Source organism: Nipponia nippon, unplaced genomic scaffold (assembly GCF_047370975.1).
Source record: "Nipponia nippon isolate SJK-2023a ecotype South Korea unplaced genomic scaffold, ASM4737097v1 scaffold_19, whole genome shotgun sequence".
Classification (NCBI taxonomy): Eukaryota; Metazoa; Chordata; class Aves; order Pelecaniformes; family Threskiornithidae; genus Nipponia; species Nipponia nippon.
In genome coordinates, this window is record NW_028262335.1 from 6,221,078 (window position 1) to 6,248,719 (window position 27,642).

The window sequence follows — 27,642 nt, forward strand, 5'->3', positions numbered from 1 at the left end:
TTCTAAATTTGCTTGATCACTTAGCCTCTAGAAACTTTAGGATATTTTTCAGGGATAGTTTATTTTCTCTTTTGAAAAGAGATTTAAGAAAAAAAAATACTGTTACAGGCATTTAATTGGATGTAAATGATTTGAGGGAGAAGCGTTTTTTAACCTACAGTCTATATACAGAAATCAAGCTGAAGTTCAAATCAGAACTTGAAAAACCCCATAAATTCTGGGATTTGGGCTGAAAATCCAGCCACGATATGATTCAAATATTACAGTAATTGCACACTGATAAAATAAAGCTATTGTTCTTTCTGAATGGAAACTTAAATACAGTGTTTTCTTACAGACTCACTGTTCTGGGCCAATAGCTTTCATTTCCTTTGATGCAAAGAACAGCTCTTTTACTGAAATTCTCCAGGGCTTAAATGATTCACACTTGGGGTTTTTCCCTCTGAATTGGAGCTTTAAGAAGTCAGGAAATTGGTTGCTTTTCCCATCAATAAGCAGCCGTGCAGTCAGGTGGTTAGGTAAGCAGGAAGTGGAACTGTTCTTCAAGGTAGGCATATAGAAACCCAAAAGGCCACTGTGCAAATTTCCAATGAATAATATGGCTCTGTTCATCATCTTTCAGTATTAACTGGCAGCAGTCGGCTCTTCGACACCCACAGCCCAGAAAGTCTTGTACACCTCACCAAGATCTGCCGCACGCTGCCAGAGGCACAGACTTCCACTAGACACTCAAATCTTTCATTCCTCAAATAGTAAGCTCTGTTGAATTTTTTTTTTTGCCCAAAATGTTGCTGCTTCTCTGTCATTGTCAAGAACAGAAAAAACTGCCAGCCACAGTTTCCTGCTATTTTGGTAGTGGGTAGCTGAAAAGCTGGTTTAGCAAGCAGCCAGGAAACGTTAAACCACTTGCTTAAAAAGGGGAAAAAGTGCAAGTGCACCGATCTACAATTCAGTGACAGGAGAGTTTGGATGGGGTGCGTCGCTGAAAGAGCCAGAGTTGTGTAAGAGAGGGGAAGCGAACTGGGAAAGTAAAACTAAGTGTGCTCAAGAACACTGGGACAACCTAAAGAATAAAACCCTGCCTTTCCAATTTGCTTAATTATATCACATAGGCACTTCATTCAATTTTCAAGTTTATTTCACCTTTACAAAAGGTCACAATCAGAAATCTTGTTGAAAATGTTTAAAAAAGAAGAAGGGTCAATACAGAGCCGAGAATAAACATGGCCAACATAGAAAGAGCTGGAAGAAGTGTCTTTACTAACTGGTGTTTAGACTTCTGAGTCTAAATCCCACAGCGAAACTGCTTACAAGGCAGACACAATCTTACACTTTAAAAAAGTTATCCTATTTAATCCAATCCAATGCTTTCACCTTGCCTTGGCTGAATCTCCAGTTCACCTCAATTAAGAATCTGCACATTTCCCAAAGCAATGGAGGAAAACTCTCTCTTTAAGTGAATTTCATACAGGGATACCTATGGGAAAAACTCTCAGCAACACAAGGATTAATAGTAAGAGGATCAAAGACGGCAAAAATACATTGAAAATACTAATTATGTCTCACAACGTCCTTTCAGGGTTGAGAAGTATCACTGCTCTCAATCTCCATGAAGGGGAAGCTAAGGTATACGGATGTCAGTTGCAGTAAACACAGTAACAGAGATGTCAGAAGATTAAAACTAGGACTACGGAGGAATACGTCATAGTGAAGGGATAACCCTCTGCGCTTCATTTTCCCTTACAATTATTTCACCCAGTTACAAGATTCTATAATGCACAAAAAAAAAAAAAAGCAAAAAAGACAACTCCTCTTGACATAATCACTGAAGAAATGTTCAGCAATGAAACCATGTATATGAATCATGAAATTAATCCCTCCGTTTTATTCAATCTTGCCAAAACCTCCTCCAGAGGCTTCAAGAAAGACCAACTGGAAAGAGCTTGGAGAGAGGGGCTAAGAGGTCTAAAAACCACAGCCTGGGAAGTGGGATAAGAGCCTAGAGAAACCAAGGACAGATGAATGCTTAAAAAGATGCCGAAGAGGCAATTCTTCCTCCTAAGGAAGGGATAATGTAAATTTTAACTTACAAAATCTCTCTACTCCTCTGATTTGAAATCAGTCACTGGACTGGATTGCCTAGAGAGGCCCTGGAGTCACCTCAATGGAAGTCTAACAGGTAGATCGTTATCCAGGCTCACCAAGCATGCCCTGGAGCACAGAAGCTATGTGACTGGCTTACCAAGGTAATAACCTGTCCCACTTCTTAGGATTCTCTGTCAAGTGCTTTTGCAACACACATCTGTGGAGGCAATAACTATTGTAATTTCACAGAGCCCTACTTAAAACAGCATGTCATTCAGACTTGGAATAATCCCCTCTGACTATTTAGTAAGGTGATTAACAGAAATTTCATTATTCTGTTAGGATTTAATTTAGAAGCCCTGTACTGTTTACGTTATCTGTAAGAAATCGTGAAGAAGCTGATGCAATGGCTGTACTGTGAGATATTTATAACCTTTCACGTGAACGCTGAGTCCAACTCATTTTTGCCCAAAGCTGGTTCAGTCATAAGAGTCTACTCCAAGCAGCTTTCACCAGAAGGCCAGACCAGAAGGCATCCAGAGCTTTGAATCTATTATTGCAGTCACCTAACACAAAAATAATTACGTAAAAAAGACACACGAGTTTTAACTAGTTGAAGCCAAAGGCTAGATTCTTCCTTGAAATCAGTGTCAATTCACAGAAAGCAACCAATTCCAGCTGAAACCATGTTAGAGCTCTATGAAACTGGAGGAGCACTAATCTAACATAAAAAAAAAAAATCCTCCACGGTACAATTTTAAGGAAAGAGAACATCTTTCAGCCGATGATCCAGTCCCTGGAGCTGTGCTGGTGTACACCAGCAGACACTCTGGTTCTTCTTCTGAGGTGGGGAAAAAAAGCATCAAGAACAAATGTTGGGCTTTTCTCTGTTTTCCACTGTCTTTTCCTACTCTATAAGCTAGGTGAGAAGGGAGCATTAAACTGAATGTCTTTCTCCAGACAGCACGATCCTCATTTGAGCTTTTCAGAAGTCTCCCTTTTGTAATTCAGTATTCCAGGTACCAAGGATTGCTGAGTTATAGAAGAGAAAGAGGATAAATGTTACTCCCTTCTTCCCCTAGTTTCCGTGGAGAGGATGAGGGGATCACAGAACTTGCACAGAAAACTCTCTGCAAGCCCAAACGATGTGGCCAGGGCAGTCTCACACTGGCACCTCTGTGCGCTGGGACTGGCCTAACCAACACCTTCTGTTGAGATGGGAGAGGAGAGTATTTCATGGATTAAGAGTAATCGCCCTTTGCTGCATAACGAAGAGGGCAATTTGGCAGGAGTGAAAAGCACTGCCTGCTTAGAGAAGAGTAGTAGATATGGTTGCTAGGCACAATGCCTTATTCCCTTAACATGAGCATCAGGACACATCCTGGAAATAGGGCTAGCCTGGGAAAGCCGTGAGAGTGCCCTATAGGCACTACTGTATTTCCTGTAGCACTGAAGGGATTGATGGTGGGACGCCAATCTTCTACATGTGTATCGATCTGTGGGAGCATCACAGAGACATGTGCAGAAGATGCAAAGGGGAATAATGACAGGAAGGGTCCCTGGTCCCAAACAAAGTTGAAAAGAGCATCAGTGAAAAAAAAACAAATAACAACCCAAGAAACTTGCAATAATGCGATGCTGCTGAATTGAATGTCAGTCTGACTTAGCAGGTTTTCTGTTTCTAAATGCTGGGTTTGTTGAGAAGAAACAACGTGAAACTCCCGCTAAACCCATTCCTTATGGCTATGTATATCAAGATGCTTTATGCATCCAGCCCCTTCCTTTTTTTTGAAAAGGTGAGCTCAGCTCCCCATTCTCACAGCACATTGCAATTTATCTGTTTTCACTGTAGACTCTGAGGGTAGAAATCACAAGGCTTTTCTTCTGGTGTTTTGTCTCCATGTTCTTCTTCTGGAAACTGGCAGCTGTAAGTCTCTTCTCTGTGGTGTAACGGTTGTGGAGCCACCGGCAGCCTAGAGAAGTTACGTTCCAGATCTGCAGTGAGAATAAGCAAAAGCACTGCACATACAAGAGGTCTTCATACATGTCAGTGAGCTGCCCATTACCTTTACCAATACAGCCTCTCTCCGAGGAAAGGACAAAGATACAGGTGATGCGCTGCATCTTAGTGAAACCAAGTAACCCGCCCAGAATAAATCCATATTTACTCTATTTATTCAACTTAACTTATTCCATTCTGACTCTGGATCAATGGGCACATTGTTTGCCACTGAAAAGCTACATAGAAGTCCACAAAGGTGCACTTACCGTCAGCTGCATGGTATTTTTCTTTCTTCAGTGACCATATGCAGAAATGCAAGAAGAAGGTCAGCAAGATGAGAACGAATACAGCCACTGCTGTAAGGATGGCCAGGACGGTGGTGTATAGAGAGTCATTTGTAATAAGAGCTGCAATTAAATAAATTTAATAAAGATTAAGAAATCATGTGCCCAGACTATTGTTAAAGGAAAGGCAGTTCTTCCAAGGAAATTTAGAGATTAATTTCCTCTTTCTGTGGAAAATAATTTTCCAAGGAAAAAAACAGTGCAGGTATTAACAATAAAACTGAGATGCTCCCAGCGAAGGGCGCAATAGATCACTGTCTGTGGTAAGAAGCATTCATGCAAAAACCCCACATGCCTGATCTCTTCACTGTTCAATGTTTCTCTCTCTTGCAGCTATCACTTGTTCTATGTACTAGGTTTTGGGGTTTGCCCTTTTGGGGGATTTGGCTTCAATGTTTCCGTGAATAGCACTACAGCAAGCCAAATTTTCACACTTGTGTCTGCCTCACGGGAGTTAAAAGTAGCGCCTTTTTGCAATTTGTCTCAGCAGAATGAACAATTTCTCTGAATGAAGGGCCCAGACCTGAAAGGCACCAATTCACTGTAGGGACAAGGGTGGGGGGAAAGGCAGGAGCAGTGCAGCTTGCTGTCTTCAAGATACTCTATACCTGCAAAGCCTGTAGCCACTTATTCCTATCTAATTTGATCCGTGATAAGACATGAGATTTCAATTCTGGGTGTGGTGGACTCAACCAATACTTGTAAAGGAACTGGATGACTAACTAAGCTGTTGTCTTCCTAAGAAAATCTAGCAAAACAGCAAGAGCAGTTTAATGGAAAACTCTGATAATTTGCCAGTGTGCCCTATTCAAGGACAATTGTTGGGCTTTTCTCTACCTTTATTACTGACAGTGCTTTAATTGTGGAATTTTTGCCCAGCTCAACAATTCTACCTGTATTAATATTGCAAGAAACACAACAGTAATTTTCAAAGCAAATTTCAATGACAGCAAGCTCTGGATGATAACTATACAGCAAGTCATCAGTTGAAGAAGTGTAGAGAAAAGTTATAGGCTCAAAGAAACAAATCATTGTACCTTGCTCCAAATCTTTAGCAGGGAAGCCACATATAGCATTATGTGTGCTGTTGCCTTGCTTGATTGTTAGAAACCCAGAACTCTCACAACTAAAAGAAGAATAAGAGTCACATTTAGAATGTTCCTGCCTTTTCTTCATTCCTCTCCAACCTTTCTCTTGGCTCCCTTTCTTCCTTCCCTCCACTCTTTCCACAACTTGTTTCCTTTTTTTTCCCTGTTCATAGCAGTGCAGGTAAAGTTATGGCTCTTCCCCAGCAAGATTAACACTGCATCACAATTGTTTATGTGCACATTTTTTTTAGCCTCTTTGTTTCAAGTGATGTCCATGTTTGGAATAATTTTGCACCAGTTTGAGCTGGACTTGGAAGTAAGTTAAATACACAGCAGTTTGTCTTAAGTTATGCTTTGAGACCCACTATTTATAAGGCCGAAGGAGAGAGAAATACCATATATTGCTGAATTTAAAAAACTAATAATTTAATCTCATTGGTGATCTCATCTTCGATTCAATTTTATTTTCTAATTTAAGTATTAATAATTTGAGAATTTTATCATGCGTATTTCCAAAGAAGGAAAGTATCAATAAATACATACTCAGTCCAGTTACGACACCAGCCATTCTTAACATTAGCATAGGTTCCTATCTCACACGGTTTACATTTGAATGTGAAGTCTAAAATTCCTACAAGAAAAGAGAACATGAATTATTAGTGGTCAGTGCCTTTACTGAAGGATGGAGATACAGCAGATTAGAGCACAATGCATTCCCTCTACACTCTTTCTGCATTACGAATCACCCCCCTGGAGAAACACATAAGCAGTTCTTGCCACCTTTGCATTTTTGGAAATGTATGGGCGGACCCCTTACAGAAGAGGTACAGAATAGTCTGATCTGACAGCAGAGGGTGTAAAGTTAAGAGGCAACACAGGGTAAAACAGTCTTCTACTGACAGTTCTAGCAGCTTGGAAGAAAAGTACTATCGGAAGTCTGAGCGTGAAAGTGAAAGTCTCAAATTTAGGACAGGAAGCAAGGGTTTTAGTCCCAGACGTCACAGTAGAAATGCCATTTCTCTCTGCGTCACGAGCCTTCCCAAAAGCAGGTTATAGTAAGTGAAGGAAACTGTCTGCTGCTCAGCCAGCCACTTGTATTGAACACTGTCTTTTAGAGTCATTTGTGTTTCTTTAGTTACCAAGCTTAACCAGCTCCTCGCCCTCTGCACATTCAGGCAGTTTTTCGCAGTATTGACATGCACTATCGGTACAGCTGTATCCCTGAGGACATTTGCAGTCATGGTCCTCAATATTTTGACACGGGCTGTTGTCTCCTGTCAAGAAGAAAGAAGTTAGACTTGCCTTTGTCACAGAGGCCAGAAATTAACTGAACCATTAGTCTTACTGGCTGACACAGGTGAAAGCTCCTTACTGTGCTGTGGTGGAAAAAATGGATACCAGAAATATGTCACTCCCATGCATACTGGATAAAGTTCAGAGTACTCAAATTCAGCACCCCTCAGATTTTTACACCATGGTTATCTGAGCACCGCATGACTTACCACTGTAACCCTTCTCTCTTATCTGGAATACCAATGTAGGCCACGGTAGACAGAAGTAAGGCAGCAGGTTTGCTTTACCACATTGTGCAGATTTAGACACTGCGGGGTGAGGAAGGCACCGACAGTGCCCCAGAGAAGCACTACACATTAACTAGCCATCCAGTCAGCTCTCGGGACACCGCCAGAGCTCTTCTCTGGCTCAGCCATGTTAGAGGAGGGATGCCCAAAAGATCCTTGGCCAGTGAAGCTAGAGCTCCTTTTCCATGCCTTTCCTAAGAACAGCAGCTGCTTCCTACAGTCTGTTGGCAGAAGTGGGTCTAAATCCAAGCCATAAAACCAGCACCCTTCCTACCCTCTGACCTTCTATTCCTAGAGGAGTTCTATTGTCAACCTTGCTTGCACTCAAAGTATCATCTCTAATTCTGAGAGGCTCATGGATTCATGAAAGTAAAGGATTGATCATATATACTGATCCCATCAGTAAACAGTATCAAGCAGTCCTTCAGCCAGTTGGAGACCAGTTAGAAGGAAAGTGCTGTTCACCCAGGAAGCTGTATAACCTTAAAGAAAAAAAAAACACATGAAAAAGCTGGCTAGTTCAATAGCATGCTTAAAAACCCACAGCGAGTAACAAAGATCAAGCAAAGATTATCTCCTGAGGTGGGTGATGGAATGTACAGGGCCTCCAGGGAACTGCCCACATCTTCCCCTGCCCACTGGCCTCCTCTTACTGGCCTTCAAAACTTAATGAAGTCTGGTAGCAAAAAGGAAACAGTTTGGGGATGCTTCTTTCTGCGTGTCACTAGTGGGTGATTCTGTAGTTGATCCCACCAAGCAAGGACTCTCCTACCTCATGCTGAATGCCTTTATCTCAGTGGGAAGGGAAATACCCTGGGGTCTCCACACTACTGAGGACTCTATAGCTCTTCCCCTATTTATTGCTCATTCCCACAAATCCCGTGTGTCCACTCACTCCTTCCACAGGGAACTCAGTGTCCTTGTTGTTGGTTGAGGCAGATATATTCAAGCTACTAATAGGCTGGAGGCTGACTCCTACCTAGGCACCAACAAAAGACCTAACTTCTCAGCTAATCCTGTTGCTAACCTACAGGACAACAGCACTGCCATACTAGCTAGACAAGGCTCCCAGCGATCCTGTTTCAATACAAACAGAAAAGGAAGGTGCATTCCTTGCTGTAGGTCATACAAACAGCTGCATGTTCCCTACTGTTCAGCTCTGGCTACCATTATGGATAGCACTAAATTAGGAAAAAGAGTATGATTGTTCCTGGGACCATGGAAGAGGCCATTAGAATCACCTGTTCTGTCCTTCAGCCTAAGAGGCACAGAAATGTCACCCAGTAAGTCCTGCAGCTAGCCTGTTCCACCTCTAGTGCCTTAATTTGACTTAAAATTACAGGCAAGTGAGAACCCACTACCACCTCACCACCATCCTAATATCAGGCAAGGATACAAGTTAGAACAGGCTGTTGAAACTAATGGTCACCTGAGACCTTGCCTGTGCATCTACTTCTGGCACAAGCACAGGTCAGTGGAACAGAGGGATTGAAGTGGGATGCTTCCTGCTCTTTAGGACCACAAATTGCAAAGAACAGCCTTACAGAGACCATCACTCTCTGTATTCCCTCTGAAGTCTGAATGGCACAGACAAACTTTGAAACCATGTTTGAATGGAGCAAGGGCTCAGAATCAGTGTAAAGTGAACACCTTCTTTCCTAGTGAGCAAGACCAACCCACAGAAAGTTAGCTTTCCCTTTCCCATGAGAGAATAGCAAGCATAAGCACATAAATCTGAAACATGAATCCACTCTGAAGTTTATAGCTAAGGCATGTTATGAATTTAGGGGGTAGGAGGGAAGCCCTTGCCATTTTGTTTTGCATATACTCCAGATACATTTACATACACACACACACACACGCCTGCTCCCCACACTTGATTACCCTGGTTGACATAAAACAATATTGACAAACAGAAAGAAGAGAGACACATCATTTCCTTACCTGTGTTTGAGCTGCATTTGGGGCAGCATTTCTTTTCATCTTTACTGATTATTTTCAGTTCACCATCCTGGCATGATGTTGCCAGAGTTTGCTGTGTCCAATGCCATAGGCACACCACAAGCAGCAAGCAAGCTCGAATCTTGAGGTGACCGGCTTCACTTGTCTGTTCAGTCATGTCTTCAGCTATACAACCCAAAAGCACACTAGGGTGGGCTTGTATCAGAACTTCCCTGCAGAAGTACTCTTTCCCCTGACACTGTGGGAAGGCACTGTGCTTTTTGTGGCTGCACCCTTCCTGCTTCTTTTGGGGCGGGGAAGAGATCTTATTTTACGTCATCAAATTTTTAAAAAAGCAGGGCTCAGGAACCGTGCACCGGTGACTCCATTAAGAGAGCAGCAGGTTAGGAGCAAGATGTAGCATCACGTGATTTGATTTTCCAAGGATTTTTCAAGTTGATATACAGCTGAAAATTAGCGCCAATTAAATTAGTGTGTGAACTTCAGCGCTCTCAGACTATGTCATTCTGACTGAGAGTTCCTAATGAACTCACAAACCTTCAAGCATTTAACTATCAGATTGCAATGTATAATTAGCCCATCCGTCCATTCAGATTTTCTGATTCTGATTCTGTTAATTGTTTTCAACTTCTTTCACTCTGGATTAGGAGACTCTTGAATTATTTTCCACAGCCGATGTAATTCCATATGGATACCATGAAACCAAGACAAAAAACACTGTCTTCCCCACAGGAAGATCAGCCCTGGTACCAAAATTGAAATTGGCTGCAATGGGCTCTTTAGAGACACGTACTGCTCCTCTGACCCCCAGACTCCTGGGATTTAGGTAACAAAAGAGCTGCTCAGTAAAATTGTACATAGACACAGGCATGTTGCCTGTAATCATCACCTGCTGCTGGGTTTCAATTCCAAAATGTCTTGTCTTATACAAACGCATATGCAAACTTCCATCTCTGCTTTATGTGCAGACAGCCTGCTTGCTTCCCCCCCGCTTCCGTTTCCACTGTACCCCAGGGTTTGCTTCTATCCCTGTAGCTTGTGGTTGCTTTTATGTGTGCACAGTGAAGATATTATTTAAAATCCAACCTCATTCTCAACTGAACAGATGAATTCTGATGCAGAAGCAGTTTTTAACGGATTCTTTTCCACACTGCATGTGATGACAAATAGGTCAAGGCAAGGGAGAGTCAGACCTGTGAAGAGAGATGACTGCCTCTAGAAAATGCCATGCCTACAGCATTTGACATTTGCCCTGTTGACTCCTTAGTTTAATACGCAGCCAATGAAGCCTAAACAAACTTCCCACACAGACACCATCACTCTTCCTTCAGTGTGTTCTATGCTTTCTTCCTGAAGATTCACCTATGGATCTCAAAGAGTAGGTCAGTCAATACACTTTTCGCTTAGTCTTTGGTCTATTCAGGGATCTACCTGCACTCCTGTCACGGGTTGGAAACAATCAGATCGGTTTGGTATGCAACAGACCCTTCTAGTTTTAAAAATGTATGCTGCAAAGCTGCTTGTACTCTTAAATGTGCTTTCTATCAAAAGATGACATCCAAACTAGCTGCAAGCACGCAAAAGACACAGGTCTCTGCCATCAGTTTTAACACGTAATGCCCTTAGAAGGCTAACTGTTATGTTTCAGAAACTAAAAACCTCCTACTTTGTACTTCTGTCCCACAGGAGATCCCCTCCTCTTCCCACACAGCACTGCTCCTCACACTTGCCACAGCCTGTACTACTCACGCTACACTGGAAAAACAGACGCACTGCCTGCTGCAGCTGCTGCCCGACAGGGCACGGAGAGCCCTGGACACCGCAGTTCTTGGGTTCAGTCCCCCAAGTCAGGATTCCTTTCACCAGCTCCTCCAACCAGCATAACCACAATGCTTGGGCAACACAGAGACAGGGCAGGTTTACAGGTACCGGTCAGGGCACTGCCCGTGTGCAGAAAACACAGCGCACAGCAGCATACAAAACTTTGTCTCACTTTCTTCAGAACTCTGCATAGTCTTATGATGAAGACAAGTTATTAGGCAAAGCACTTGGACACTGCAGCAATATACTCTGCAGACCAATCAGTTAAGACCATTTCAGAATTGCACACAAGCCCTGACCAACTCTGCGGATATCTTTATTATAAGAATAGGCCAATAATAAGGAGAACTTGTTTCAAAAGCCTTACTATGTGGTTACGTTAAGATTCACCCCAGGGCACGCTGGCTGCAATGCCATTTGAAAATACTCCTCCTCACGTAATAGGGCAAGGAATACCTGGAGCCACTTTACTGTGGCTGCAGCCAGTATTCCTGGAGGCAGAGCAGCCCCCATCTGCCCTGAAAACAAGCGCTGCTACTGCTCTTGTAAACAGCGTGCTAGCCAAACTCTCCCTTCCACCTTCTCCTGCCCTTTGCCTCTTCCCCAGCACAGGCTGGTCCAGTGGGGAAATGTGGCACCAGCAACTTTTAGAAGCTCCTCACCACATCCATAAAGAGACTGTGGACAGGAGGGGATACACCTTCCCATTCAGCCCAACACTTTCCCTGTCTCTGCAAGTCTTTCTCTGTAAAAGAGGTATTTTGTCTCACCTGCACAAAGAAAGCAAGAACAAAAGACCCATGAAGGAAAGCCAAATGTCTAGAAATCAAGATTTCTTCATCGTCCCAGCAGCACCCGCCTTTGAGGTCAGGTGCTTCCAGTTTCATTAGAAGACAGCATGTAGGCTCCCTACAAACATAAAAGGGCTGCAAACCCTCTTACAGTAGCTGGCAACACTGACAGAAATTGTGGGACATGTCACAAATGGTCTTAGGAGTAACCCTGACAAATCACCTCTTCGTGAGGTGTGCAGATGGGATCTGCTCTGCGTGTTGCTGAGAGACTTGCCCAGGGGTGCAGCTCAGGCTCCCCAGAAACTCCCCGAGGCTTTATGTGCACTTGTAGCCTGGGTGGAGTCCCACTCTCAATACTGATGTGTAGGAGACAAACCCTGTTAGGACCCTGACAGTTGTTCCGATGCCAAAGCTGGGGTCCTGAGGAGCTGAGAGTCATTTAGCCTCACTTTCTGGAAGTCACACCTCAAGGCCATACCCCAGAATATCTGGCACACCAGTCACTGATAGCTAATGCTGCTGAATAACCAACAGGAAGAACTGTTCCTTCCAGCAATAGCTGGGATGGGTCATTTTTAACTAACAGAAGAACTTGAGTAGTAGAAGACCAGGTCTCTAAGTTAGGCACCACACTTAAGTCTCCTGATGCCTTACTTTCTTCATCTTTAGAAGTACAGCAGTAGCAATAGACCAGACCATGTCTATCAGAAAGGACAAGGACAGTGTAGTGGTTCCAGATGGAGGAACTGGCCATTCCCTTGAAGCTCAGAGGTGGACATTAATAACTAGCACTGCCTAAATACCAAATATGAACGTTAATCAGACTTTTGCACAGCGTCATAAACACAGTGACAGGGAAGGGACCCCCAAAGGTCCTACCGAGCCAACTGGCAGGTGGTACACAAGGGAACCCTAGGCCTGGCAAAGGCTGCAGGCAGGCAGTTAGCATATGTGGTATCTGATACCTGGTGTTTATCAGAATAAGAACTAATAATTTATTTTCCTCTACCTTCTTTGAACGTTGTTTTTTTTCTCAACTGGTCTCTACATGCTTTCATTCTTGTTCAAGCATTACAGTCATGCACAGATACTGCCAGATGATGGAACATTTACAGTCAGATCACAGACAATAGTTGTACATGCCAAGTCTAAATCTCTAGAGTCAGCAGTGACCTTTCACAGACAACTTGACTATCTGGCTTTAAAATCTTTGGCGGTTTTCTAAAGCTAACCTTACCTGTCTCTGATGTCAGGTAGTGACATTTCGTCTGTCAATCCGTTTCTCGCTCAGTCCTGTATGTGATGTATGTCAACGCTGCTAGGTTCCATGCTGCTGCCTGATCTGGTAGGGTTTCCAGCTCTCTCTGCACCTATTGATAGAACAAATGCCTATTTCACCCATCAATAACCAGCAGTTCTCACTCATCATCTAACTGTTTGGTGGGTTTATTCAGCAGTAGCTACAGGATTAACTAGGCAATATTTGACTGAGACTTTTCAGAAATTAGGATCCTTACAGTCTTTATCTTCACACACAAGCAGAGGTTCTGTGGCCTGCAGTTTCTTTCAATCCATGTGACCTCTGTTCAGAATTATAATCCCAAGGGTTAAAAGGCCATTGGAAGCAATGTGGCCTTCGGGGTTGTCTGAGCACGAATATCATGCAGTGCCTTCTCCTTTGCATGAAAGAGGAAGACACAGCATGGTCTCCAACAGGCAAAGAGAAGAAGCTATGAGCCGAGATGCTCAGAAATGCCTCAGGGCTCAAAGTTCCCAGCTGCCACTAAAAAGGAGCATCCAAATGCTGCTGCTACTGGCCCTTTGAAGAGAGACTCTGCAAGGGCTTGTGCTGGCATTTGAACCAAAGCATCTCCTGCATGCCAAGCTCTAGTTTCTCAGTCTTGGATAAAGAGGTCTTAATCTTTTATGACTGGTCTCCAAGAAATGAACCTCAGCTCTGAGTGTGGAGCCTCACTACATCAGTAAACCTGGGGAAGATGAATTGCTTCTCCTTCCTTCAGCAAAGGAAGGGAGGCACAGAAACACATGAGGCAAAAGACCCCAAACACAGTGGCTCACTTCCAGCCCTGACCTTCACAGAAGAAAGGACTCTCTTCCAGCCGCACCTGCCCATACCCATACATAGGCTCAGGGCAGATTAAGGCTGAAACGTAAGTGCACAGAGTGATGGAACAGAAGAAAAGATGTTGCAGATCTCCTAATCCCTTCTGCCTCCTCTGTGCTACCATGACCTGCACACATAACACTAGAAGGAGCGCTCAAGGATGAGATTTGAGGGAAGAACCAATGGATTCTTCCACCCACTGAAGTGCACCGAGGTGGCAATTTGTACCTCGGTCTTCAGGGCACATGCTCCTGAGAATATTTACAGAACGGGGTGTGAATTCTACTTTTGCCCACCTTAACGATATCCAGCCGTGAGCTGAACATTATATGCATCGCCAGGAGCCTTACAGCTTCCTTTTTGCTTGGGGCCACTGGAGCTGCCAGTTTGCTGAACTGTCCAAATTACTAGCCTTTTGGAAAGAGCAAAAAGAAGAAAAAAAAAAAAAAAAGAAAAAAAAGAGCGTAACCACTTCTTAGACACGTAATTAGTTCTTGCAAGTCCAGTGGCTTTACTGACACTCCGTGGACTTAACGTCATCAGTGAGACAGTATTGTTATCAGGGAGAGTATTTGGTTTCCTGACATTGAGATTTTGCTGATTACCCATAATGGGTGACCAAAGAAGCCATGCAGTTCTCCTACAAGTAAGATGTTGTTCACATGAAATCTACGTAATTTCTGAATGAGTAACGGTATTTACTAGACCGATGTATAAATTGCCTTGTAAGCTCCATCTCATAAGTTGTTTTCATCCCACTGTAAAAAACTCCATTGCTAGCTACAGGATTCACATTCTGTTGTACAGAACTTGTCTATGCTCTTGGAAAACAACCGTCAGTCAGTCTTTACTTAAAGAGCCCCTTACTATGTTGTGACAGCTATGAGATGTTACTCACACAAGGTGAAGTGACTCGCCACACCAGGGAACCCGTGGTAGAACAGCAGTTCTGACGGGCTACAGAAAGCGCAGAGAAACAGCCCGTGCATGGGGCGCAGGTCAGTACTGCAGCAACCACATGGTGAGGCTGACACCAGAGGGGGCACAGGGACATCAGCTCCCCAGAAGGATACCATATGACAGCTCACATAGTACTGTCCAAAGACTGGGGTAAAAAAAAAAAAAGCTTAAGGACAAATAATTTATCTGCAGCCTGAACCTAGAAGACAAAATTGTGTTCCTTTCAGCTCTGCTGACCTTTAGGCTAGCCTTGAGATTCTGCAGCGACTAGGGGTGGCTACCCCGAGGGTTTCCAGATCTTGGGGTATTTGCAGTGCCTGTCTAATGCCTTCCTTCTTTTGGCACACAGGGAGAATTCCTGCCCTGCAAACCTGTAACAGGTAAGGCTGGGGCACAGGAGTCAAACAACGTGGCAGACACACGGGTGATTCACGCAGTGCCACGCGTGGGTTCCCGAGGCAAGTTAAATTCTCACCAGAAACAATTAGGGCTTTGCAAAGACCCCTGGATCCTTCCTTCGAGCAGCACTAAGGACCCCACAGTACGTGCTCACCAGAGCTCTGCCTTAGCCTATGGAACGGGTCTCGCAGTCACCTCTCTGGGTTGTTTGCACAGCCTGGCCTCCGGAAGCGGCGACTCCGTGCAGACAATCCCAATGGAGCAGAGGCCCGGTAGCTGACATTTCATAGAAGGAAACCAAACCAGATAGACGCAAAAACCCCAAGTCCCTGACATTACCAAGGTGTGTGTTTCCTTTCCAGCTCAGCAGCTGGCAGGGCGTATTTCAGCAGATGTGACCTTCTTAAATCTCTCATGGCAAACCTGAGTCACTATGATACACTTCTAAGCTACCGGAGAATGTGAAGAGAAAATGCAGGAGATAAAGGATCTGGGGTAACCACAGTAGCAGAAACTTGTCACATGTTTGTAGGGGAAAATCAAAAAAAGACAAAGGAGGAAGTGAACATAAAAAGCATAAACCTATAGGCCTGTGGTGGTTTGGGTTTTTTTTAAATTATAATAACTACTGAAACATGAAATACACATGTTAACTGCCACATCTGCAGTCTGAAAGCATTCAAGAACTGCAAAATCTGAAAGAAGCGTTTAAGAACTACAAAACCCAGCCTCATTTATGTAATTTTTTTCTAACGTGGCTCTCAAATACCATCTGTCCTTGTCCTAATGCTTCTCCAAAACTGAATGCCGCAACACAATAAGCAAAACAAACCTTCATTTTAAACAAATAGCCTTGTTAAAACTCCAGGCAGCCATATGTGATAGCCTCACATGTAAGAGAGAATAAATATTGTAGATAGAAATCCCGAAGACAAAAGGGGTTTGGTTTTTGTTTGGTTTCCCTTCTGGTTTTTTGTAGCAATCTGGCCTAACCTCTGTCTGTAGCTAATTACAAACAATGTAAGGGGCTGGCCATGGGGCCTGTCACTCATGGCCAGTGCCGTTAAAAAGAAGTTAAATTATTCATGAAAAAATTGCGTTATTCTCACCCAGAAATATAAAATTATAGGAATTATTAGTCCTTTTCACAGATGGTTCTTAAAACAACCAAGAGGCCAAATTTTAGTGACAACATTCATGCAGACAGTTTTGCATGTGCTTAAGTGACTTCCTGAATCAGGGCTCTATGGCAACCAAGATGCATTTAATTTACAAATCATATAGGTTTACCAAGTACTCTAACTGCCAATACAGTTCACACTAAAACCAGAGTTAGCATTGGTTTGCAGAATAAAAGAACTGACACCTCAGCCTACTGCATTACACTGGAAAAAATTTCCAGTACAGCCCTGTCTTTATCAGCTTAGATGAAGCTGCACAACTTAGACTGTGTCTCTCTCAAGTGCCTGAAAATGGGAAAGTCTGAATGGCAGAAAAACAGGAACTTACTTTGTGACACAGGCCCAAACCTTTGAGAAGGGAAAGTTTCATTTCTGGCACGTAGGAAGACAAGCGTGGGCAGATGGCAGCACCCATTTGTTCAAGATTCTCTGCCTATTTTTAACTACTTTCTGCCATTTTAGGGAGGATTGGAACAAAAAATCCAAGCAAATTTTTCACAGAATAGTGGCAAGACTGAACATGGCAATTAAAAAAAAATTGTTATTCCTTTATTTAGAGTGAAATACCTACATTAGTTTATTTAAATCAGCAGTCTACCAACACCCAAATCCTCAAAAAAATCAAATCATGAACGCCTCCACTCCTATCAAATGTTATTACAGTTTAACTCTTCTGATAGGATTATATGTCTTGGCACGGTGACTGGATACAGTTCTACAGCAGTACAGCCAGCACAGATCGGCTCGCGGGTACGCATTAGCACAAAAGCCAGCAATTACAGCCTGCGAGGGCTTGCTCTTACAGGCCTTCAGCCACACAGCACGCCGAATTGTCTGTCTTCAGTTTTCCAAATGTTGATGAGCAAATGCAACTTGTCCTCAGCTACCCTACTCTGCTGTGCACTTCCAGGGCCAGTACCAGTTCCTGCTTCAGCCAGAGGGAACCTGTGCCCTGGTCTGCAGGAAATCTCATGGTTGGGAGCCTGTAGGAAGGCACAAGAACACAGTGCACCCAGGCATCTTCCTGTGCAGCTGAGCCAGAGGGCAGAAAACGCGTAAGATTCGTGGAAACAGCTGATGAGCCGACACCACAGAGGAGCTCTACTGCCACAGCAGCACTTCTGTCAAGCCAACAGCTCATCTGTTCCCGTGGGCTGTGTTTTCACCATATAACCTACGACCTCAGACAGCTCATCAGTTTATCTGCACCTCGCTCAGTTACATGGAAAAACGGTACTTGCTTTATTGCCTCTGAAGTGCAGCCTACAAACTTGATAAGCATCGTTTCCAAGAATTCGTTGGGTGTTCCCTAGAATGCATTTCTCAGATTCACCCATTGCACTTTGCCATCCAATTCACTGTAAGATGACAGCATTTAGGCCACAGCACACTTTCAAAGACCTCTACATTCACAACAGGGGCTCTGTGCTTTTGAAGGGGCTGAGCCTTATCATCTTGAATGTCCCAGCAACTCCCACGTCAGGACTGCTGCCAGGCCAGATTCACAGAGAAAACCACTACACACAGCTTTCTCAAGTCACACAGAACGCCAGGGGCAAGGCAGCATGCGAACTCAAAGCCTGCTAAGCCACAGGATTGACCACTGGTGATCCTGCTTTCTGTGAGAATTATACACACTGGAACAACTTCTTGCTCATTTGTACTCTCGAATCATACACTTCATACATGCACATCGAGCTGCTACCGCAATTTATTTCAAAAAGTCACTATCACACTTCGTATGTAATACAAATGTTTATATACATTGTATATGCACTTCAAAATAGGAAATCACTGCTAAGTACACCATATGTATAACATATAATAAAACATATGCTTAAAAACATGTTTCTAGACACCAGTTGTATTCTTGAATACATTTCCTGTTGCATATTTTGGCATATGCTTTGGTACTATGTATATAAAATACCTATCGCTAACGAATTATCTACTGAGGAGTTATATTTGAAGTGAAACACACTTCTGAATTATATAACTTTCAAGTTTACTTCTTCATGAATTTTTACACCGAGATATTTAAATTACATCAAAAGCTATCAACAACAACACTTCAGGTTTCTCTCAGACGCTTCAGATTTTGAACTTGCTACTTAAAATTTGAATTATTTCCAAACCTACAGACTGATTCATTTGTGGTAAAACGTTACAGAAGTAAAATTCATTTTATACAGCGTACAGGCAAACAACCAGATATTTTAACTGCACAGAGACCAAACCAAGAACACTTCTTCAGTTCTGAATGCGGGTTCCATTGACAGCATGCACAAGGTGATCATCCAGACGAACGGCCAGAGCATTGTTTAGGCATCTATCCACTGTTACGTGATCTTTGCACGTCTTTGCCAAAATGCAACCCTTGCAGGCCCAGAGAGTCAGCACTCTGTTAAAGAGTTCAGCTCTTGCCTCTTATCAACAGAGAACATCTAAGGAGATACTCTTTTCCAAACCATCACAAAATTATCATTCATCAGCAGAAAAACTCTAAATATCCATGTACATGCTCCTAAACCTAAGACATAAACAGACTTTCCCCAAATCCAGAGCACTGTCTGGAACCAAACTTGCTTGTGAGTTTCTCCCTACATCCACAGCAAGCAATCAAGCCACACAAAAGTGGTTTAAGCTAAACAGTTTTACTGTGGAGATGTCCAAGCTTGACCGAAGCAGCCTTGCTGATGACAGACACGCCAGGGTATTCAGCAGGACGTCCACCAAGAGGAAGCACACAGCGTGTCGGCTGCACAGGGCTTACAGATAAAACATTAGTTATACATGGCAACTACTACAGTTTACAGTGCAGACAAGTAGTACTCCACCTTTCCCCCTATTTTGAACTACAGTTTCCACTAGTAATGTTCTAATCAGAAATTACCATTCCCTTTGCCTTCTGGCAATCCACATAATTCTACTTTCCACACACATGAAGATTTCCATGGAGACTTCCAAACACTTGGAGATCTGGAGCTACCTGGTGATCACGAGTAATTCTACTTGTTGGCTTGACAATGGGGATACTGTTCAATACGTTAACATGACATTTTCTCAATGGGTATGTTTGAAGAAATGCAGAAAAGAGAGAAGTGACATTGAATAGCCATCTCTCAACAGTCACTTAACAGCTAGCGTCAGAATTCTGGTGCTATTCTGGTGCGTGGCCAGCATGAGAGTTACCAGCAATGACAACTGTCCCTGGAGGCACAGCTGACATATGCCCCCCAGCTTGACCAAGAAAAAATAACTTGAAATAATGGAAGCACAAAGGAAGCCGGCTAGGTTCGTCGGGGGAGATTCTCCACCTAAAGAGAGGAGAGTTCATTTGGGAACTGACTGAAACAGCAGAGATACCTGCACTGAGAAAAGAGAGACATGCTCTGCTTAGCGTCTCAGAATTGAAAGACAAGATGTAAACTCAGTCATAAAGCAGGTCTTTTAATTTCCCTGTTTTTCTATCTGCTCAATGATCAGCTCTTACAGCTTCATAAACACTTTCTTCAGTCCAAACACAATTGCCCATCACTACACAGAGAATTGGCTAGAAATGCACACTGCACCGAATCAACGCAGCTCTGGCAACAGGTATGCTGTGCACAGGATTGCCTAAGAGAAGGAATCACAATTCCACCAAGACCAGCTACTCCCATGCGTCCTAATGCCAAAGGGGCCACTCAACGAGACCCAAAGGAACCGAAGTGCAATTAAACAGTTACACACATCCACACATATAGCCACTGAATGTTCTGTCACGTTACTTGTTACAATCAATCGGCTCAGAAATGCAGGAAACAGTAATGTAATGTGGAGTCAGTTTTTGATGAGACTAGAATTGGAGTCAATGTGTTCTTCCTGGACAGGCACTCGAAAGCTCCTTCCTGCCGAAAGACAGATAATAATAAAAAAAAATACTGTACAGAGTAGAAGGGGCAGGAAAAGGGAAGCCAGGGACTCTTCTAGTTTCGTGGATGACTAGGTACCTATGAGTGACATTCGGGTCAGTGCTTGTCTTTCCAGCCAGTGCTAGGAAACACCAAGTGCAGGAAACAGTGAAAATACACTTTACTATTGCTGTATGAATGGAATGGGAGGCAGCTGTGGGCTGACTCAAGAGCCAGGCCACCACTTAATTGTGAATACAGAGTTCAGCTCTTCTCAGTCAAACCTTTCCTGTGCTTGCAGGAGACACTTCAAGACAGTTTACTTCCATATAGGCAAAAAAGTTCACAATATACGCTTTAAAAGACTGTTGATTCTGGATCCTCTCTGTAATGAATGGAATTCCCTGGGCAAAATCATTACACCATTTTTGTAGGGACTAAGGGAGGAAAAAGCTAGGAGGAGTTAAAATCAGAGAAAGAGAGAGAGAGAGAATCTTTCTGCATGGCAACAAGCAGGGGAATCTGCACTCTGTAAGAACGCAAGCTATGACCTCCAGTGCATCAGACTAAATAGAGGATCAACCACTGGCATTAACTGCAGACAACACTGTGCTACTTAGCTAGGTAGACTTCATTATGATTGAAACAACTATCAAAGTTCAAATAGGGGGCCCTGATTATTCTTTCCTATACATTTTTCCCCATAAAAAGAAACTCACCCTGATGGTTGATTCTACAAGGCCTCCTCTTGGTCTCTTTTTTGGCTGCTTGGATAATCAACAGTAGGATGGACATTCCACTCACCATGAGCAATATCAGACAAATAAGGATAAGTGATAAAGACCCTGGAAGAGAAACAGAAGAATACACTAAAAAAGATTCATGGTTCTAGCTGGAGTTTCCGTGGCTTTCCAGCTTCACAAGAAGGAACCTAGAACTCCAGGAGTACCCCTGAACCACAAAGCCTGAAAGTCCCAGCTGCCAAGCAGACCAGCAAGAAGTCTGGAATCCTGTGTGTGTCTTACTGAAAGACTGTGTAAAATACAGACATGGCTTCTGAGAAAGAGTGAAAATTCCTCACCAGCTCTAGTAAACAGATTGACTAGATTTGGTCATTCCCTCTCCTTACCCCAGTTAGTCTCTGTGGGTCTGCTCGTATCCGGGCAAATGAAAGGAATCACACTGGGTCTGGACGGTGAGAACGTTGCAGTCGACACATTATTCTTATGGCCAGTGGTGGAAAGATTCAAAGCAGGTGTTGCACTCTGAAAGGCAGCTGGCTGTGTGACATGGTTGCTGCAAACAGCATCATCTGTTTTTGTCCCTTGTCGAAGGGTATTTTTCCCAAGAACGCTGCAGCTAGAGATGCAAAAGAAATTACTGTAGTTTTTCAAACAGTTGCAGTAATGACTTTATAAGTGATCTCCATGGAACAAATGAGTGAACATTACAATCCTTGTTTTATCAATACAAACTCAGGCTTTACCTTTCCTAGATTCTACAGATATGTGAAGAACAACTAAGCTAATCGAAGTTATTACTGGAAAAAAACTGACATTGTTTTTCCTAGCATCTGTGCATGTAACAACTTTGAAGCACAGCTGCATTTGCCAAGGGAACCTTTTGCTACAGACACAAACACCCGGACCTTTAAAAAAAAAGGCCGAGAATACTGTTGTTGCCATAGGTGAAGAGAGAAAAGGCAGAAGGCAGACAGATGCTTCAAATCAGTACACAGACTGCTCAAGGCTCCTGAGAGCCATGACAAACATGGTTTCATTGCACCTGCTGCAGGTTTACTCTACACACTATGCTTTGGGCATCAACCGCTAACAGAAGCAAACCCAAAATGTTGTTCTCGATGTGTTTGGATCAGTGATACGTACTTGGTCCAAGGTCGACAGCTTTCATTTCCCCCTATGGAATAAGACCCTTCAGGACATGGTGAGCATACTGGAAAAAAAGAGAGGCAAAATTTGAGTTCAGTTAGCAACAGAACCGTATGACAGCTACACAGTAATTACACTAATAGCTTATACTAGTAGTCTAGCTTATAGAACAGACCCAATGAGACTCACATAGACTCTAAAAACCATAGTCATTGGGTCAGAAGTAACACAACATGCTCAGTGGTTCATTTCAGTCTGCAACTGGCAAGGTTTCCTGTTTTCTCTACTGGCTCATTACAGATATTAACAAGGGGAGCATTAAGATTTCTGACAGCTCAAGAATCTCAGAGCAACAGTTTGCACAACTACCCTGCTATAACACTTGTGTGGAGATATCAGTGAGACAAATGACAACAGCTTTTACACCAGAAATAACAACCATCTCGTCTGAAGTGGAGGCAAGAGTTTGGAGAGTCTAACCCATCACTAACTTACCGCTTCCCAGTGTATATCTGGCATCTGGCATGTAACCTGCAACACACATGCAAATCCTGTCAGAGGTCTTCTCACACTTCTTCACTTCCACGCTCCCCTTCCCTAGCAACAACAGAATAAAGGGCAAGTGAGAGACAAGAAATAAGTTAAGAAAGAAAAAAAAAAATCAATTACTCAGTGCCTGCCTGTTGTGTGCAGAAACAACTGCAGAGAACAGAGTTTATTAACAATTCTGAAGACACCAGTTTTCAGGCAGTGCAAGCCCACTTCCCTTTGAAGGCTCTACCATCAGTACCAACCGGGATATATCAGCGACTGAAATAACAACCCAGTCTTTGGGCTCAGTCGTCTCAAGCAACAGGCTTTACGACATCAGCCTTTGAGGAGCCCGCAAAGATAAGCAGCATATGAAGACTGATTGCCTCCCAAATCTGTATCAAGAAATGACCACCATACAACTGACTTACTAGTGTTGCAGATTGTACAACTCTTGCAGAAGCTGTGGTTGTGCTCGCTACTAAAGTATTCGTCTTGACAGGGGGCACAGACTGTGTCTGTTGTTACTGTGCAGCGGCTTCTCATTCTTTCACCTAAAAAAAAAAATCACGTAGAAGGAGGAACTGATTGTTATCAGAAGAAAACCCTCTTCATTTTCATGCATTAGAATGAAAGAGCACCCAGAAAGTGACAGTTCCACTTACAACTCTGGCTGAAAACATTCATCAGATTTTGACAAGCCAGAATCCCTAAAAGTTTTGACCCATAGCATCATTGTAAATTAAGCAGCTAAAATGGGCTAGCAGGGGCCTGACAACTTTCTGAGAGTTGAGATAATGCCCCAAATGATCCTCCCAGTGGATTCCAAATATCACTTCTCCAGACCACCTTTTCGTATTGTTTAGACATCACAGTTTGCAGCCAATGTCAGTTAGAAAAAAAAACAACAGGTTTTTAGCATAGCAATAGGCCTGATCTCCAGTGTAATACATGGCTTTACAATAGATCTGCCTTCCCTTAAGAGATAAATCGTGCAATTCAACCTAAAGTAATCCCAAACAGGTACAAAAGATGGCAACGGCCTGCTCAGGTTTGCAGAAAATTCATTAGTGAAGCAGCCAAGAATAAACGTTTGTAGTATCTTTCTGCTGGCATTCTGAAAGCCCATTAGGCATGAAAGAATGCGGTTCTATTTTGATATGCATCTGTATCGGCACCAACAACATCAAAGACGTTACTAGCTCCATTTCACAGACAGCGAGACACAGCGCAAGATCTAAGGCAGGCGTTTGTTACTATTGCAAGCAGTATGCGTGTATCAGGCACTGCGCTTAGAAACAAGCTCTGAATGCTTGCACCCACAAATTCCAACCTGTACGATACACAGTACTTACACAGAAGTTCAGATTGATGCGCTAGGATGACAAGGTTTGTGAGCAAAGCGACTTGCCCAAACTGGAACAGCAAGTTAACAGTGGATTTGGGAAAAGGAGTCAGACATGTTCCTTCTATCTCCCTAGCTTCTCTCCATACAGCACAGGCTGCAGGAACTACAGACAGCTTTAATGACTAAGGTTTTTACAGTTGAGCCTAAATGCATTCTTATTCTCATAGACTGTTTCTTTCATTTTGGTTCTCCATTTTCCCATTCTGTAGGTGAACAATAAGCACCAAGTCTCTTGCTCACTCTAATTTTCTCTGCATTTTATTAAGTGCCATCAGTGGCAAAATACAGATTTTTAGTGACCACAATGCACGCAATACACTTCTACATTTTTATCATCTACACAATCAGGAAGAGACTATGAAAAAATGTTTCCCCAACAGCAGCAGATTTGCTATCAATGCAAAAAAAACCTGATGCAAGTTCTTTCAGCGTAAGGAGGAACAAAAAACTTTAGAGATAAAGGATTATCTGTATCTGCATACAAGTATGCCTTTCTTCAAATTGAGTTCGGAAACACTCAGATTTAAATAGTTTTGAGAATAATGCAATAAACTGCCTCAAGTCTTAGATTAAAGGTTGAATTGATTCCAATTAGCATCTTTGAAGATAATACGACTGCATCAGTACATACCACATCCATTTTGTGTAGTAGACTTCATTACGAAAAGAGAAAGTAACTATTCTGAAAGATGCATATAAAACCATATGCAAGATTTTAAGTTGCAACTGCATTTACAGACTTGATCTATGTTCTCTCTAGGCGCGTAGATGTAGCCTCCTTTTAGTACAGTCAATATTGACTGTACTAAAAATAATCCCTTCTGTTAAGGGGATTGCCCCTCGAACAGCAATATTACCTGTTAATTGTTGTTACTCTCATCACTAAGTCATTTCCATAATGAAATCCCAACTATTAAAGTATTTGAGGTTTGATATTTCGCATTTGTGCTTCTCAATACTGTGCTGCCTTCAGAGATATCCAGATTGTGGGGAAAAAAAACACACATATGCATGCAAAACTCAGAATTCAGACTGATTCCGTTTCTACAGTAAGAAAGGAGGAAACAAATACATCTTCTGTTGTTATGCTTTGCTAATCTCTGTCTATGAATCAAGCGTATCTTTTTTCTTAGAAAAACACCAAGTCTTAAGTAATATAAATCTTGCTACAAAAGAAAGCTTAAAAACCATCTTTAGCAGCAGAGCTAATTACCTAAAGTTTTCCACTCTTGTGCAAGATTTCTGAGCTTCTTTATGTGATAGGTAAAGGACAGTAAGATAAATGCTACCATCTTCTCTCAGCTAATACTCCCACAATGAAAATACACCAGACTGACACATTAAGGTGAGCCACACAAAAGAAATTAAAGAACATGTAGCTCTTTCAAAGAGGATTCCTGAATTTAGTATGTTATAGAAATAATCTTTGTCAGTCTAGACTGATAGAAAGTCTCCTCATCAAATGCTTTTTCTCCGTTACACTTCCTACATTTGAATGATATTTCCATCAAGCTGTTTTCTACCACCTGTGGGTTATTAACTGATAGCTATTACATCGAGCAAGCATAACCAACATCCAGTGAAAATTACTTACCAGGGGCACAGTCCTTGCAGCATTTTTCACCGAAAGGATATTGATGTTCTTTGCATTTCAGTCCCAAGCAATGGCTAATAGCGACTGCCAGCAGCAAGAACAAAACAGTAGAAAAATGCAAATAAAAACCTACAGCTACCATAATGCAGCCCTACCGTCCCAGCAAAAATCTGACAGCGGCAAACTCTAGGAGAAGTGATTCTAAATCGCTGCTGACCAGAACAAATTCATATGTCAGCTGCTGGGAAATTCCCAGCATGTGCTCCACACCCCCATCCTTCTTCCCACACCCCACAAACCTGTTTTTTGCAGTTCACAAGTAAAATATTCATTGGCAGAAAGACAGCATACTGAATAGCATTATGAAAAGATTTCTGTTCATAGCCTTAAAACAGAGTGCCTCCAGCCAGGTACATACCTCTCTACATAGTATTAAAGCATAGACCTTGAATGTCAGAAGAACTAGAAGAGATGATCCTTGTTACTGTAAGGAGTATTAAAGCAATACAGAGGTAACGCCTGAAAACCTTTACGGATGAGTCTCATAGGTAAAATGAAACATAGCCCACATAGGCTTGCTTCTTAAAAGGCGAAGTACAGACAGATTCGCTCCCCTTGGTCTCATGGTAACGGTAGACCTGTGACTTTTATTGCTGCATAAAAAACAACGTCGTTAATACATTTCTCAGGGAGCGCACGGAATCACAAATCATCAGTCATCTTGATATTGCCCTCAGGAGCTAGCAAAAGCTACAGATGAGAAGCATTTGCAGTCACCATTTCAACTCTTAATATCAGACTCCTGGCATTGCCCTTGAAGAAAAGTAAGCTCCTGACTCCAAAATAGAGAATTTGTGTTACCCCTACCATTTGCTCCCACCAAAATAAAAGCTTCCAGCAGAGGTGCACTCTGTGAAAGCGAAGGATGCAATATTCACATACCAGCTACTTTTGATGCCTATTTTGTTCCACAGAAGCATGTTAACTCTGGAATCCAAACCCCCAGGCGGCTTCTCCATCCAGCTGTGCAAGCCAGCAACAACAGGACAGCAATGGAGGAGGCTGAATAGCACACTGGCACTGCAGTCCTGCCCTCACCTAACACAAGCATGCAGAGGAGTGAAAAAAGTGATCACACTAGGAATTAATGGGTTTAACACAGGTTTAACAGGCTCACTATTAGAATTTCACTAATTTGATCGTATTGATCTAGGATCTAAATTCTAGGTCTTCCAGTTCTAAGAGACTTGAGCAACTCTTACTCAAAGGCCCAAGTAAACAAGACATCCTACAGTCATCAAAGACGTTTTATTTATGTTAGTTAAAAAACATAGCCAGACTTCCCAGACAAAGCAGATTTACAGTCAATTTACATCTAAATGCAAAGGAGATTTGATTGGAACAGAAGTACATTTGGAATCCAATTATTAGCCTGCAGTATTTGGGAGGACTGAACAGCAATATCATGGCATGTTTTATCCAGAACTACTGCTTTCAATTTCTTTCTTAAATTTCTCTAAGACTGTTTAAGAGTGGAAGGGGAGGCAAAACTGAGGCAAAACAGTAACTATTTTTCTACTTCTCCTATTTTCCAAGCATTTTGGAAAACAACCGCTATAGAAAAGAAGTTATACCTTACAGCCGTTCTTTCCAAAAGGGAGCAAAGCTGACAGAGCAAGTAAACCATACCAGCTGAACTTCAGCTACCTTCACACTCAGTACCTGCCTGCAGGAAATATCCAAATCTCTTCCAACTGTAGCATCACACTCAATGTCATTTAAGTGGCTTTACGCCTCATGACTCAGTTGTTCCTTCAGCACTATTTAATCAGATTTTTTTTCCCCAATTCTCTTTCACAAACAGTAGCGGACTTTACCTATTCAATAGTCAATTATTATTCAGTAAGAAACTGAAAATGCAAACTCCTATGATGTTCACAAACAAGGTATGGTTAAAATTCTGCTATATACATTTAAACTGTAAAC

The 27,642-nt window shown here is 42.6% G+C and overlaps 1 protein-coding gene across 4 annotated transcripts; it reads right to left on the bottom strand.

The window, feature by feature from the left end:
* Window positions 1-97: 97 nt before the first annotated feature.
* LOC104009060 (tumor necrosis factor receptor superfamily member 18) lies at window positions 98-27,492 on the bottom strand. Of its 4 annotated transcripts, XM_087755661.1 has the most exons (12): window positions 25,657-27,492; window positions 23,086-23,208; window positions 22,619-22,720; window positions 22,121-22,187; window positions 21,364-21,593; window positions 20,954-21,079; window positions 9,044-9,226; window positions 6,659-6,793; window positions 6,063-6,150; window positions 5,469-5,557; window positions 4,354-4,494; window positions 99-4,080 (listed from the first exon to the last, which is right to left on the bottom strand). In XM_087755661.1, exons 1-12 carry the CDS (start codon window positions 25,796-25,798, stop codon window positions 3,929-3,931), a joined length of 1,578 nt encoding a protein of 525 aa, XP_087611787.1. In that variant the 5' UTR covers window positions 25,799-27,492; the 3' UTR covers window positions 99-3,928. The 4 variants fall into 4 exon arrangements, with proteins under 4 accessions (XP_087611785.1, XP_087611784.1, XP_087611786.1 ...); XM_087755659.1 differs by lacking the exons at window positions 20,954-21,079; window positions 21,364-21,593; window positions 22,121-22,187; ... (1 more) ...; window positions 23,086-23,208; window positions 25,657-27,492 and adding exons at window positions 12,914-13,046; window positions 14,098-14,117 and having other exon boundaries at window positions 98-4,080; window positions 9,044-10,254; XM_087755658.1 differs by lacking the exons at window positions 20,954-21,079; window positions 21,364-21,593; window positions 22,121-22,187; ... (1 more) ...; window positions 23,086-23,208; window positions 25,657-27,492 and adding an exon at window positions 10,148-10,242 and having other exon boundaries at window positions 98-4,080; window positions 9,044-9,246.
* Between the last annotated feature and the right edge of the window lie 150 nt (window positions 27,493-27,642).